The 16,111-nt window shown below is 40.0% G+C and overlaps 1 protein-coding gene across 1 annotated transcript in view; it reads right to left on the bottom strand.

Annotated features, from left to right (window-relative positions):
- Positions 1–16,111, bottom strand: part of TBC1D30 (TBC1 domain family, member 30) — a 77,934-nt gene that overhangs the window by 41,599 nt on the left and 20,224 nt on the right. Inside the window, exon 8 of the mRNA XM_006859522.1 lies at positions 4,260–4,365. Coding sequence (XP_006859584.1) covers positions 4,260–4,365 — 106 coding nt within the window. The remainder of the gene's footprint in view (positions 1–4,259; positions 4,366–16,111) is intronic.

Below are 16,111 nucleotides of genomic sequence, written 5' to 3'. Positions count from 1 at the left end.
GAGGGGATTGTAACCATGGCAACGAAACGATATACGATAGGATGAATATAAAACTTATGTTCTCCCATGTAAACAATCACATAATTCACAATAAAACATTTAAAAACAAAACTGTATTGTGTACCTTGGCCTGGTGTGGCAATGTAGAATAAGCCCTGGACTGCTAACCTTAAGGTCAACACTTCAAACCACGAGCTGCTCATCAGAAACCCTATACAGGCTCTCTATAAGAACTGACTTGTCAGCACTTAAAAACAACAGTAAAAAGCACGGTGCCAAGTATTCGAAGCAAAGCACAGTCCCTGACCTGGAAAAACTTAACAATGTAACTGAGAAAATGAGATATAGTCTTAAATCAAGACAGAAAGTGATAAATGCACACAAGTGGTATAAATAAATTGCTGTGGTGACACAAAAACAGGATAAATGACTTTAATTGAGATGATCAGAGAATGTTTCATAAAAAATATGGTATCTTAAATAAAACTTTATAAAGGAGTCCAGATTTTAAATATGTGGCAATAAAAAAAAAAATGAAGGAAGCAGAGAGAACAAAAGTATGGAGGAATAAATGTCTCAGGCATTTCTGAGGCTATACACATCTGTTACAATATATAAGCCAATATACATTCTGGCTTGACTTGAAGAGTCTTCTGCACAAGACCTCTTCAACATGCGCAAGAGCAAAGATGTCAGTTTGAAGACTAAGGTGCAACTGACCCAAGCCATGGTATTGTCAATAACCTCATAGGTATGTGAAAGTTGGACAATGAATAAAGTAGACTGTAGAAGAATTGATGCATTTGAGTTATGGAGTTGGAGAAGAATATTTAAAGTACCATGGACTGCCAAAGAACAAACAAATCTGTGTTGGAAGAAGTACAGCCAGAATGGCCAGACTTCATCTCTCTTACTTCAGCCATACTATCAGGAAGGACCAGTCTGCAGTTTAGTAGAGGGACTGTGAAAAAGAAAACATCCCTAATGGAATGGACTGGCACAGTGGCAGCAGCAGTGGGCTCAAGTGTAGCAGCTATTTTGCAGTTAGCACAGGACCGGCAGTCTTCCATTCTGTTGTGCACAAGGTCACCAGGAGTAGGTACAACTCGACAGTACCTAACAACAACAGAAGAGAGTATAAAGGGAATAGTAAGAATATAGCTAAAAGATAAGTTAAGGCCAGGTAGTCATGAGCATTGGATGATAAAATGAGAAATTTAAGCCTTGTTTTGTAGGTAATGAGTAGTTATTAACATTTCATGAGTGGAGGTGAGGAATCCTATTTCAGAGTCTTACTTTGTTGTAGGAACTGGTAGATTCTGTAGGACATAAAGGATTTTATACACAGAGAATGCTAAGCATGTACCTGACACACAAAATGATGCTCAATAAAAATACTTCCTTCCAAGATACTAGATTATCTTTGTAGGCTGAAGATAATGAATGGAAAGGGAAGAACTGAAGGAGTGGAACACAGATGTCTGGGTCAGACAGAAGAATTCTTCCTCTGAAAGGCACAGGAAGGAAATGTTGAGATTAAAAAGTAACTTTCACAGAAGTTATATAAAATGATCAATATTCTCATTAAACTGAGTAACTGCTAAGAATACGAGTTTCTAGGAAGGAGTGGGGCATGCCAGGAGATGATCAAAGGCATAGTAGCTCCTCACTTTCTCAAATCCTAAATCAGAGTCTGAGTCTTAGATTTTTAATCTGTTGACTGGGCCCCAGCCTCCAAATGACCTCAGGCATGGAACCCAACATGAAAGTAAGCATTAAAACCCAGATAAAGGAGAAATTGGTTACAGAGAGAAGAAACTGAAGCCCAAGGACAGACTCCTAGACAAGACCCACTTGTGCAGTGAGTGAGAAGAACCAAGAGAAACAGAGGCATAGAAGGATGATAAAATTATGCTGTAGAATGTAGTGGAAGAGAGAGAGGTAACAATCTGCTATCCTTTCTAAGTTGTTATTGTTGTTGCTGTTAGGTGTCTAGTCAGTTCCAATTCATAGAGACTCTACACACAGCAGAATTAAACAGTACCTGGTCCTGCGTCATCCTCACAATTGTTGTTATATCTGAGCCCATTGTTGCTGCTGCTATCTCAATCCATACTTTGTTGTGAGTCTTCCTCACTTTAGCTGGCCTTCCACTTTACCAAGCATGGTGTCCTTCTCTCCAGGGAGTGATCCCTCCTGACAACATGTCCAAAGTATGAAAGACAAAGTCTCACCATCCTAGCTTATAAGGAGAATACTGACTATACTTCTACCAAAGTGGATTTGTTTGTTTTTCTAGCAGTTAATGGTACTTTCAATATTCTTCTCCAACACCATAACTCAAATGCATCAATTCTTCTACCGTCTTCCTTATTCGTTAATCAACTTATACATGCATAAGACATAACTGAAAATACCCTGGCTTGGGTCAAGAGCACCTTAGCCCTCAAGCTGGTATCTTTGCTTTTGAACACTTTAGAGAGGTCTTTGGTAGCAGATTTGCTGACTTTTTTTTTTTTTAATGTTTTATTGTGAATTATGTGATCGTTTACATGGGAGAACATTAGCTTTACATTCATTCTATTGTATATCGTCTCATTGCCATGGTCACAATCCCCTCCATGCATCACCAATCAACCAAAGTGTAACGTCAGCATACAGCCCCTCTCCCTCTCTGGGTCTAGAGTCCCTAGTCGCTCCATCTCTGGCATTGCTGCTACTCGGGATAGGGTGCCGCACTCTGCTCTTCTCCCTTGATGGTCCCAGGGAACTCCGCTCCTGGACTACAAAGTCAACCACTCTCCTCCTTTTGCTACAAAATGTCTACCTTTACATTTCCAACTCTCACAGTCAGTTCTGATAACAATTATTCACTATTGTGCCACATGAGTGCCATCCCCATCTCCTTTCACCAGTCCCGCCCAGACAGATTGGATACTACTCAGTGGAGAGTCTACCTTCCTCTACGCACTCTGGATTCATCTGACTTCTTGACTGCAGTCTCCATGAGTGTTAATTATGGATCCAAATAAAATGAAGTCTTTGATAACTTGAATCTTTCTTCTGTTTATCATGATGTTATTTACTGGTCCAGTTGTGAGGACTTTTGTTTCCTTTAATTGAGGTACATGCTACACTGAAGGCTATACCCTTAGATTTTCATCTGTAAGTATTTTAAGTACCCTTCACTTTCAGCAAGCAAGGTTGTGTCATCTGCATATTGCAAGTTGTTAATGAGTCTTCCACTAATCCTAATGTCAGGTTCTTCTTCATATAATCCAGTTTCTCTGATTATCTGTTCAACATACGGACTGAATAAGTAGAGTGAATGGATACAACCCTGGTGCACACCTTTCCTGATTTTCAACCATTCTGCATCTCCTTGTTCTGTTTTCAACCATTCTGCATCTCCTTGTTCTGTTTCAACAACTGCCTCTTTGTCAATGTGTATATTACTGTTAAGTGCTGTTGATTTGGTTCTGACTCATGGTAACCCTGTATAGGGTTTCCAAGGAGTGGCTGGTGGGTTTGAAACCACTGACCTTACAGTTAGCAGTGCACAGCTTAACCTACAGTGCCACATCAGGACTCCAGTTTTGCTATCCTATCAATTTTAATGAGTTAGTGAGTGTGCTATTGACGTATGTTAACACAAGAGACTAAATAACCTTCTCATATATTTCATATTGAATTATGATGAAGTAGAATAGCCTGTTTAAAATGTGAGAAAAACAAAGTAAAATAAACTGAACTGCTAATTAGAATAAGCTCCCTTTTATCCCCAATAATTCCTCCTTAAATAAGAAGTATTATTTTACCCCATGAAAGTCTTCCCATAAGAATACTAAGAGTCTGATTCAGAATAAGGACCTTGTGACTCAGATTTGTTTGGAGTTTTTTTTTTCTAATTTTATTTTTAAAATCTTTTTTCATATTGTATCTAGCGATTTCTAAGCAACATAGTTTGAATAAAAGTCACAACAAATATCTACTATTAATTTCTTCCTTTTTTAGCATAACTAGGTTCTTATCAAGTTATATATACACAAGGGGGCTTCAAAAAGTTTGTGGAGATTTTCCAACATCTTTTACTTCCATTTTTCCATGAACTGTTTGAAGTCCTCTTATACAGCCCCTTGGTCAACTGAAAAACTAAATCTGAGGCCAAACACATATCCCTAGACCCCATTTCCAGCAGTGATTATTCCCTTGGTACTTGGGGTCCTCTGAGCCAAGACTGGGCCATACTGCCCACTCACCTGCATGAGTTCGTGGCTTTCCAGAAGATCATTCTCCAGCATTTCCTGGGTAAGGCGCCCCATGGTGCTGTAGAATTCATCTGCTGTTTCACAACACTCAATCTGCCTAGATAAAGAGCATAAGAAGAAATTGTACTGACACATACGCTAGAAAAATACTAACCACATGAAAGAGGTGCAACAGAATAAACTGCCTCTTGCCATCAAATCAACCAAATTAGCCGTCAACCGCAAATCCAAATCTGCGGACATGCTCACAAAGAAAAGATTTGTTTTAAATACCAAAGGTGACCTACAGATACTGGTTTGGCATGGGTGCCCAATCTTTCTTGCACTGCCCGCCCCACCAGTGTAACAGACCCACCCAGCACCTTTCTTGCATCTGTGTGACGCCTTCCACACAGGAAAGTACCTGCACAATCATCACCATGAAATCAAATACTGAAGAACAATCATCTATCTCCCGTAGGGCATCTATTGTTCTTAATCTGCAAACTATAATATCATTAATAGGCTAAAAGCAAATCACAGCTGAAGTAGAAGATGGAAAATGCAAGCAGCTTAACTGCATATTTCACCCACCAGCAGAATGTTTTCACAGGCAGGATTTTCTCAGTTGGTCTGGGGTTCTGCTGATAGTTGGAAATCACAGCCTGTTTCTCACATTTAGTTTTGTATGTAAATAAAGGATTCATCACCCTAGCAATCTGTGAGGCAGGTTAGGCTTTAATCCTTCCTCCAGAGGGAAAAAAAGGAAAAGTCCACTGTAAAAATCACTGAGTATTTCCGTTTTATATATTACATTGATCTTTGAAGATAGAAATAACTCCATTTGCATACCAACAGTAAGAAATCTGTTTTGACATATTCTAATGTTTGGGGATTTCCACAAAACCACTGAGAAAAATAATTAATAATGAAAAAACCCTCAGACTTTGGAGGGCTGTTTAAATTCCGTTGCCACAATCACGCAAATTAATAAATAAAATGAACTGCTGAAGTGTTATTACAAAAAAAATCACAGGTCCAGGGAAAGATTGTAGAGTAAGCAAACACACTAAGTTGACCTTCTACAAGAAAAACATGGGAGGTGGAGTGAAACAGATACAGGTGGTGATCCTGGATGCTGAGCATCAGCTTGTAGATTAGATGAATGAAGACCTGAACAGGAACAGTGCGAGAGAAGAAAATCAGGAGGACTGCAGGCTGGTATAGAAAAGCTTGGTCATCTTGAGCTTTATCAGCAGCTGTTGATACAGCAGACTTTGGGTACAGGACACAGCTGGAGGTTGGCAGCAAGGGGGTGCAGTTCTCCCTTGCTCCTGTGCCCTCCTGGTAGACAGAGGCATGGCCAGTCCTTCCTGCGTAGCTGTGCCTGGTACAGCATCCCTGCTTCTGGAGACACATGAACCCACCCTGAACCTACACGACACAAACAGTGACCAGAGAGCTAACTGCGTTCACACTTCCATATCTACCACATTCACCAGGAGACAGGTGGCTACTGCCGAGAATACACCAATATACAACTATCAACTACAGAAAAGAACATCACAACGTCTTGGACAAAACAATTTCAGCTTACACAAAGAAGCAAGAGAGAGCACCTCAAACAAGTGACCAAAATACAGTCATACAATACAATACCAGAAATGGTATCAAAACTACCATTTCTGACAAGGAAATTAAAAGAAGGCTCATTAGGCAATTTTAACAAATTGTGAGAAAGGGAAAACTATAAATGAAATCAAGGAAAACAGATAAGACTATGGAAAAATTAAGAAACTGACAAAATATGTTTTTTTAATGGGAAATATACAAAAATAGCAATCAGAAAGTCAGAAGATTAACAGTAAGAGTTCAGAAATAAACAATATGCTGAAAGGGCAAAGAAATATAATTAAATCAATTGCAAGTCAAATTACTGAGCTTGGAGAAAAAAAATCTCTCAATAACCAACCTACTAAAGGAGCAATCAGAAAAATGAACATAAAAATATGAAGAAAAACTAGGATGTGTGTGGGACACTGTCAAGAGGAATAACTGTGACACTGTGGTAGGAATGACAAAACAGAAAGGGGTGGGGACATAGAGAATACTGTCCAAGAGTTATTGGAAGCAAATTTCCCTATCCATTCAAGAAGTTGAACGAACTCCAAATAGGATCGAATACAAAGGAAAAATGCCAAAATATATTATAAACCAAAGATAAAGAAAAAATCCTGACAGTAATTCAGAAAAAAACAAAAGTTACCTACAAAGGAAACCAGTAAGACTAAACTCTGATTTCTCAGCAGAAACCATGCAGGTAACCAGACACTGGAATGACATAGAACTCTGAAAGAAGCAAATTGTCAACCAATCATCACATATCCAGCAAAACTGTGCATTAAATATGATGGCAAAATTAGGCCATTTTCAGACAAACAGAAATTAAAAGATTTTTTTAAAAACCCAGACCAACCTTACAAAAAAATACAAAAGGGAGTTCTTTGGACAGATAATCAACAATAGCAGACAGCAGCCTGAGACGAATATACAGACAGTATCACCTAGACTCGATCCACGTCATGTTGTTGTTAAGTGATCTCAAGTAGGTTCTGAATTATTGTTGTTGTTATGTGCCGTGGAGTCGGTTCTGATTCATAGTGACCCTGTACAGGGTTTCCAAGGCCGTAAATCTTTACGGGAGCAGAAAGCCTCCTCTTTCTCCCACAAAACAGCTGGTAGTTTTGAACGGCTGACCTTGCGGTTCGCAGCCCGATTCGTAACCACTACGCTACCAGAGCTCCTTTAGGTTCTGAATTATAGTGACCTGATACAGGGTTTCTGAGGAGGAGTTGGTAGATCTGAACTGCCAACCTTGTGGTTCACAGTCCAGTGCTGACCCTACAGCTCCCCAGTATGTAAAGTAAAACTAACTATAATCCTTAAAAACTAGACCAAGCCTTACTCCTAGTCCTCGTTCACCCCTTATCCTTAACACTAATCCTAGTCCTAAATCATAACCCTAATAAAGTCCTAGGCCTAGCCTAGACCTAGCCATAGTCCCAATCTTAACTCCTTATTGTTACCCACCCCCTCAAAAAGTATTCTGAGTGTGGGCATAAATGAAAAACTGGGTGACTTTATCTTGGGGGATGGAGAAGAAAAATAATTTTTGAGACAAGTTTTTAAAAAGCCTGGTGTGGAACTGTAGGATAAACAATGGACTGCAAGGTCATCTGAACCACAAGGTCGGCAGTTCAAATGCACCAGCTGCCACTCTTCAGAAACCTTATACAGGGTCTCTATGAGTTGGAACTGACTCAATGGCACTTAACAATAACAACAGGCTAACAAAGAAGAAAAAGTACTCTAAAAGCATAAATTCAGGAGATAGCAGGGACTATTCCAGGAACTGCAAGTAGTTCAGCCAGACTGGAGTAAGTGTGTGGATGGTCAGACAGGAGGGAGACAGTGATTGCTGAGGGTAGAGCCTAGATCCACAAAGGGCCCCTCCTGCCAGTTGGGCACATATCTCTGAAAAGCTCCTAATAGGGGATACAGGAACCGAAGTGTTCTTGGCAAGTTTTGCCTGAAGGAGACATGACAGATGTGGGGTACAATTGGAAGAGCACCAAAGAAACACTGTGAGACAGGCCAGTTATGGGGTAACGAGGGAGCAAGTCAAAGTACTGGAGTCGAAGAGAAAAGGGACACTAAAAGCGGGGTTCTGGTGTAGTGCTGTAGGATAAACACAGGACAGCTATTCCAAGGCCAGTGGTTCAAACCTACCAGCCAATCTGATGGCACTTAACAACAACAAAAGTAGAGGTGTGGGAATCTACAACTTACATATTCCAAATCACACTTAACCTGTTGCAACTTGAATGCAACTCAGCAGCCCTACAGGATAGAGGAGAACTGACCCATCAGGTTTTCAAGATTGTAAATTTTTACAGAAACAGATTGACACATCTTTTGTCCATAGAGCAGCTGGTGGGTTCAAGTTGATAGTCTTCAGACTACCAGATGAGCACATAACCACCATACAATCAGGACTGCCAGGAGCACTCTTAGTGTGAATAAAAGGAAGAAATTCCAAGTTGCAGAAGCAAAGTGAAAGGAGAGGTTCCATGGATAACCATATACAAGACACATCTGTTTCTCAAGTACATGCTGTTTGTTAAGTACTGTTAAGTTGTTTCTGGTTTGTAGCAACTCTGCACAGGGTTTTTGAGAAGTGTCTGGTAGGTTTCAATCACCAGCCTTGTGTCAAGAAGTCCAGCACTTATCCTACAACGCCACACAAGGACTCTTCAGGCATATGAGGGTGAATCAAGAAGTATTGCTACTAGGAAGGGTTCCAGATCATACAAGCAAGGGTTTATTCAAAACAAAACATGTTTAAACATGTTTCTGCAACCTGTGGATGGCTATAGGTAAATTTTCTCATTAATATACTTGCCTTAGTGGTGTTAGGGTGCTGTTCAAAAAACAACACAAAGGATACATTCTGATTTGTACCATGGAATAAAACTACTTTGAGGAGGTAAGGGCTAACATCAAATTTTTAAACAAAACTCAAGTGGACACATTCCCAAATCACTGAAGCTTTGCAACAAGTTTATAAGAACGTTGCCCCATATAAAACAAGTTATTTTTGGATTTTGAAAGGGTAATCTTGATAGATTTTTTTGAAGGACACAGGATAATCACAGGAGCTTACTATACAGAAATTTTAACAAAATTGAAAACCACACTGGTGAGGAAAAAAGGCCAGGAAATTTGTGCCAAAGGATTTTTCCATCACAACAATGCACCTACTCACTCTTCAAGTGTAGCAAGGGCTGCCCTACAAGAATTTCATTGGGAAACCTTACCCCACTCACCCTACAGTCCTGATGTTGCCCCATTGGACTTCTTTTTGTTCCCAAAACTTAAAGAACATTTCAAAGGTACACAATTTGAGTTCCTCACGGATGCCAAAACACAGTGTAAATTGAAGAGCACAGAATTTTGGGAGGAAGGGTTAGAAAGCTGTATCTACCACCTTCAGAAGTGTATAGATCTAAACAGAGGCTATGTTACAACTTCATAATTTGATATTTTTGTTTATTAAAGGTGTCTATGATTATGCAGCAATACTTTTTGACTTACCTTTGTACATAAACTGTAGATTACCAATATCTGCTCGTATTTTTTTTCAGTGGAAAGTTTATAGCTTTGATTATAGGAGTCAGAGAGATCCAGATTTCAACCACAGCTCTACACTCACTGGCTATGTTACCTTGGATACGATACTTAACTTTCCTGAGGTAGTCTTTTCAGTTTAAATGACAGGGAAAATGTTCTACCTATTCCACAGGGTTACTGGGAGAATCGAATGCGATATATTTCAATTTATTAACACAATGGCAGGCACTATATACATTTTAATGATACTGACTGCCTTCATTTCCCTTGATTAACAAGTTGCAGGCTCAAAAGATGCAAGATTATAGTGATCAATTTGAAACATCTAAAATTCTATAACATAAATGAATGTATGTCCACACATGTTCATAGCAACACTACCCAGAAAGCCAAAAAATAGAAATATCCACCAACATCTGACTAGATCAGCAAACGTTGGCATATACATTCAACAGAATATTGTTGTTGTTGTTAGGTGCCATGGAGTCAGTACTGACCCATAGCGACCTTATGCACAGCAGAACGAAACACTACCCAATCCTGGGCCAACCTCACTACTGTTGCCACGTTTGAGTTAATCGATGCTGCCACTTGGCCAATCCATCTCATTGGGGGTCTTCCTCTTTGTCTCTGACCCTCCACCTTACCAAACATGATACCCTTCTCCAGTGACTGCTCCCTCCTGACAATATGTCTGAAGTATGAGAGACAAAGTTTGGCCATCTTGGCCTCTAAGGAGCATTCTGGCTGCACTTCTTCCAAAACAGATCAATTGGTTCTTTTGGCAGCTCATGGCACTTTCACTATTCTCCTCCAACACCGTAACTCAAAAGCATCAATTCTTGTACGGTCTTCCTTATTCACTGTCCAGCTTTCATATGCATATGGGGTTACTGAAAATACCATGGCTTGGGTCAGGCATGCAGCCATAAATTCTGAGGATTGAGCCTCAAAACCATTATGCTACCATGCAGATGAGCCTCATAAGCATTATGCTAAGTGAACAAAGTCAACACAAAGTCACATATTGCATGATTCCATTTCTAGGAAATGTTCAGAATAGAGAAATCCATAAAGAAAAAACAGATTGTCAGTTGCTAGGGGCTGTATGGATGGAGAAACGGCTTTATGCTTATAGTGTTTCCTTTTTGGGATGCTAGCATTATTTTGAACCTAAGTAAAGGAGTCCTGGTGTGGCACTGTGGGTTAATGCGCCAGACTGCAAAGCCGATTGAACTGCAAGGTTGGCAGTTCAAATTCACCAGCTGCTCCTCATAAACCCTATACAGGGTTGCTATGGGTCGGACTCGACTCGACGGCACTTAACAACAACAACAAAGGTGGTAGTTGCATATTGTAAAAGTACTAAATACCACTGAACCATTCACTTCAAAATGGCTAATTTTATGTTATATCAATTTTTCCTTAATTAAAAAAACAACAACTTTTATCACAATCTGACTCATGTATCCCCTGGAATTCATACACAGCCATCATTTATTATCAGTAGACAGAAATTTCAGAGCCAGGATGACTGGGCTTAAACTCAGGACCTACCACTTGCTGACTGGATGACTCTGGGCAATTTCTTTAACTTCTCTTTGCCTCAGCTCCCCCATCTATAAAACAGGGATGATAATAGTATCTGCCTTCATGAAGGGATGGTGAGAACTAAATTAGTTAATATATTTAGTGTGCTGAGTGTGCCTGCCCATGGTAATCACACAATGTGGCGCTATAGGATAAGCACTGGACCACAAGGTCAATTTGAACTGCAAGGTCAGCGTTGCAAAACTCACCAGCAGCTCCTCAGAAACCCTACACAGGGTAGCTTAGAGTTGAAACTGACTCAACAGCACTTAACAACAATATTTTTATTTCAATGGCTTAACATGCATTGTATGACCCTAAGAACAAGTTCTGATCCTACAGATAGCATGGGAATAAAACTTGAATCATGGTTTTTCTTCTTGCTCCATCATTAAGAACATACAAGATGACTATTTTTGACTCAGCATACAGTACATTTTACTATTTTAATCCTACAAACTAGTTACTTACTAGTTTGTCCCCATTGGGAGCAATGGTGGTTCCATGGTAGAATTCTACCTTTCACGTAAGAGATCCCAGTTTGGTTGATAGCCAATGCACCTCATGCAGAGCTATCTCCATTGCATGTTGCTATGATGCTAAACAGGTTTCAGCAGAGCATCCAGAGTAAGAGAGACTAGAAAGAAAAGTTTGAGAGCCTACTTTCAAAACCAGCCAATGGTGGGGAGGGGAACCCTATGGATCACAACAGTCCCATCTACTACCCCCACGAGGCTGGCACTGCATTTCTTTATACTGTGAATGGGGTTTCCATGAATCAAGGGCAACTGACAACACATACTGTCACACCCTAAGAAACTATCAAAGCTTAAAAAGCTTACAAGATATAGCTGTAGCTGTTTTTAATTGCAACTGAGTCAGATCCAATTCAGGTTGTTGTTAGGTGCCATCGAGTCAAATACTGACTCATAGTGACCTTACGTACAACAGAACAAACCACTACTCAGTCCAGCACCAACCTCACAATAGTTGCTTCGCTTGAGCCCACTGCTACTGCCACTGTGGGTTTTCTTCTTTCCACAAATGTAGTCAATCTGATTTCTGTGTATGTCATCTGGTGAGGTTCATGTGTACAGTTGTTTTTTATGTTGTTTAAAAAAGGTGTTTGCAATGAAGAAGTCATTCATCTTGCAAAATTCTATCATGAGATTTCCAGCGTTGTTTCTATCACTAAGGCCATATTTTTCAACTCCTAATCCTTCTTCGTTTCCAACCTTTGCATCCCAATTGCCAATAATTATCAAAACATCTTGATTACATGTTTGATCAGTTTCAGACTGGAGAAGTTGGTAGAATTCTTCTATTTCATCCTCACTGGCTTTAGCGGTTGGTGTGTAAATTTGAATAATAGTTGTATTAACTGGGCTTCCCTGTAGGCGCGAGGACATTACCCTATGACAATCAGTGTTGTACTTCAAGATAGATCTTGAAATGTGTTTTTTAATGATGAATGTGATGCCATTCCTCTTCAATCTGTTATTCCTGGCATAGCAAACCATGTGAGTATCAGATTCAAAATGGCCAATATCAGTCCATTTCAGCTCACTAATATCTAGGACAACAATGTTTATGCATTCCATTTCATTTTTAATGCATTCCATTTCATTTTTAACACATTCCAGTTCTCCTAGATTCATAGCTTCGTACACTCCATCTTCTGATTATTAATGGATGTTTACAGCAGTTTCTCTTTATTTTGAACTGTGCCTCCTCAGCAAATGAAGGTCCCAAAAGCTTTACTCTGTTCATGTCATCATAGTTAACTCTACTTTGTCATCAGTCAACTCTTCCCCAGTCATATTTCCAGTGCCTTCCAAGCTGAGAGGCTCATCTTCCAGCACTGTATCTGTCAATATGCTGGCGTCCTTCAGCATGTGTGCATAGCTGATGTTCTGATGCTATCTGACGGTGTCCCACTGCTACTCATAAGGTTTTCAGTGACTAAATATTCGGAAGTAGTCAGTCTCTCCTTCCTAGTTTGTCTTTGTCTGGAAGCTTATCTGAAACCTGTCCACCATGGGTGACCCTGCTGGTATTTAAAATACCAGAGGGATAGTTTCCTGAATCACAGCAACATACAAGCCACCACACTACGACAAACTGACAGACGAGTGTTCATAGAGATCCTGCAAAGGACTTCCAAGGAGTAGCTGGTGGGTTTGAACCACCGACCTTGAGGTTAGGAGTCCAGTGCTGATCCCATAGTGCCACACCAGGACTCCAGAACTGCAAAAGAGGCTGATACTGGGAAATTTTTAACAGATAAATAACACACCAAAAACCCCACAAACAAATCTACTTGCCTAGCTGAAAAGCAATGTACTATTAAACAAAGGCAGGGAGATAGTTATACGATGTTTAAAAATACTTATACACAATAATGATTTTTTTTTAAATCCTGAATTGATAGTTGGTGGATCTTTCTTCACAAAAAGTAAAAATGATTGCAACTCTCCCAGGAAACAATTTATCATAAATAAAAGGTTTCTGAAATAAAACACTGCCAGTGATTGATTCATTTTCTGGCATGTTGTCTATGGTACCCACTCAAGTCATTTATATCTCTGGAAAAGAAATATGAAACACTTCAATGCCTCTGAAGTTAACTGTAACAGTTTTATTCTAATATTTCTCCCTTTACTCGAAAGGTAGAATCTTGATGTTATAAAAATATGTTACACATGGGGGAAAATACTCTATCTGCTATCTCATTCAATCTTCCTACTAGTTAAACAAAACAAAAAAGAACCCTAGTGGCACAAAGACGAAGTGCTGAGCTGCTAATGGGAAGGTTGGCAGTTCAAAACTCCCCCAGTGGCACTGAGAGAGAAAGGACTGGCAATCTGTTCCACTAGAGATTACAGCCAAATTGGATACTCAAATGGGGAGGGGAGGGCTACAAAGGCAAGAAGTGACTGGCTTACAAGCTTTCAAGAGGGAACCTGGTGCTAGGGAGCATGGAGGAAGGCAGAATCTCCAGTAGATACTATTCAATCTGTCTGGGCAGAGCTGATGAAAGGGGATGGGGATGGGTCTCTTGTGATACTGTAGTGAATAATTGTTATCAGGACGGACTATGAGGGTTGGAAATGCAAAGGTAGATGTTTTGTAACAAGGAAGGGAGTGATTAATTCTCCAGGATAGGAACGGAGGCCTCTGGGACCATCAACGGAGAAGAGCTGAGAGTGGGACCCTACCCAGAGAAACAGGGATGCCTGAGATAGAGACAGAGATGATGACGTGGAGTGATGAAGCGACTGGGGACTTTGGACCCTGAGAGGGAAAGGGACTGTGGGCCGAAAACTGAGGGGAGGAGAGGGAAGTGTAGGGGGCGGGTTTCTGGGATATACCCTTTGGGTGGTTGATGATGTATGGAGGGGAATGGAACCATGGCAATGAGATGTTATATTATGGAATGAATGTAAACTAAAGTTCTCCCATGTAAACTATCATATAATTCACAACAAAACATTTTAAAAAAAAGATTACAGCCAAGAAAACCCTATGGGACAGTTGTGCCTGCCTGCCTCATGGGATTCCTATGAGTTGAAATTGACTGAATGCACTTAACAACAACATTTAGTTAAAAAAATTAAGCATCATCAATTTAAAAATAGGCTTTAATAGCAACCAATTTTGGCATAAAGTTAAAGTTGAATGAATGGAAAGGAGCTCCATTTGTTCTATGCTGACCAAGTATAAGACGCCTGGTACATGTTACCTTGCTTAATTTTACAACAGCCCTAAAAAGCAAAACAAAATAAATTACAAAGATACATAAGTAACTTGAATTATGATACTAAAAACAAATCAACCTATTCCTCTCCCAACCTTCCAGAACCTCTTCCACTAAGTTCGCCTCCCTCTTCCTCTTCCCAACTCATGTTCATGGACAGGCTTACAAAGAGTGGAACAGTCAGCATTCACACTAGCAAAAAGATGCAGACAGCCTAAATAACCGTCAATGGAAAATTAGATAAACAAGCTTTGGTACATACACACAATGGAATACTATGCAACGGTGAAGAATAAATAACAATGTACCTGGAAAACACCTCATAACATGAATGAACCTGGAGGACATTTTACTGAGTGAAATTAATCAATCACGACAGGACAAATATTGTATGAGACCACTATTGTAAAAACTCAAGAAAAGGTTTCATGCTAAAAGAAACATTCTTTGATGGTCACCAGGGGTGGGAGGGAAGGAAGAGTAATTCACTGGCTAGCAGGTAGACACATGTTAATTTGGGTGATGGGGAGGGCAATATACAAGAGGAAGGTTTCCAGGAGAACGATAAAGATAGGTGAAGACACAGGGAGGTATGCAAGAGCTAAAGGGGACAGAGGTAAATAGCATTATATACAAAACCCTGGGACAACAGTGTTCTGTGGGTAGATACAAGGAAAGATACACAGGCTGAACAGATGTGGGAGGAAGAGAGGGAGTATACCCACAAATACATAAGGGTTTGAAAGAGGATATGTGTACATGGGTATTTTTCCCTTTCCTACAAACAAAACGATGAATGTGGTGGAGCATCGTTGTTCCTGTTAAGTGCCATCCAGTCAGTTTTGACTCATAGTGACCCTGTATAGGGTATCCAAGGAGCAGCTTGGGGGTTGAACTGCTGACCTTGCATTTAGCAGTTCAGTACTCATCCTATGATGCCACACCAGGACTCCATGGTGGAGCATACAAGGGACAAAATGATGAAAACTTCTTAGATATTATTAAACGTCTTAAAATAATGAATTGGGGGCTCAGCACCACAGTCTCAGGGGACACCATGATCAATTGGTATAATAGTCCACAAAGAGAATGTTCTACACCCTATTTTGGTGAGTAGCGTCTGGAATCTTAAAAAGTTATGAGTGATCATCTAAGGGACAACTACTGGTCTCTCCATGTGCAGAAGAAAGAAGAGTGATGAGAACTGAAGATGTTTGGAATCAATTCACCCAATGGATTAACAGAACATATGAACATCAGTCTCTGTGACTCTGAGACCAGAAGAATAAGATGGTACCTGGGTACCACTACCAACTGCTCTAAAAGG

This window comes from Chrysochloris asiatica, unplaced genomic scaffold (assembly GCF_000296735.1).
Source record: "Chrysochloris asiatica unplaced genomic scaffold, ChrAsi1.0 scaffold00033, whole genome shotgun sequence".
NCBI lineage: Eukaryota > Metazoa > Chordata > Mammalia > Afrosoricida > Chrysochloridae > Chrysochloris > Chrysochloris asiatica.
This window is presented reverse-complemented; position numbering and strand designations above follow the sequence as displayed.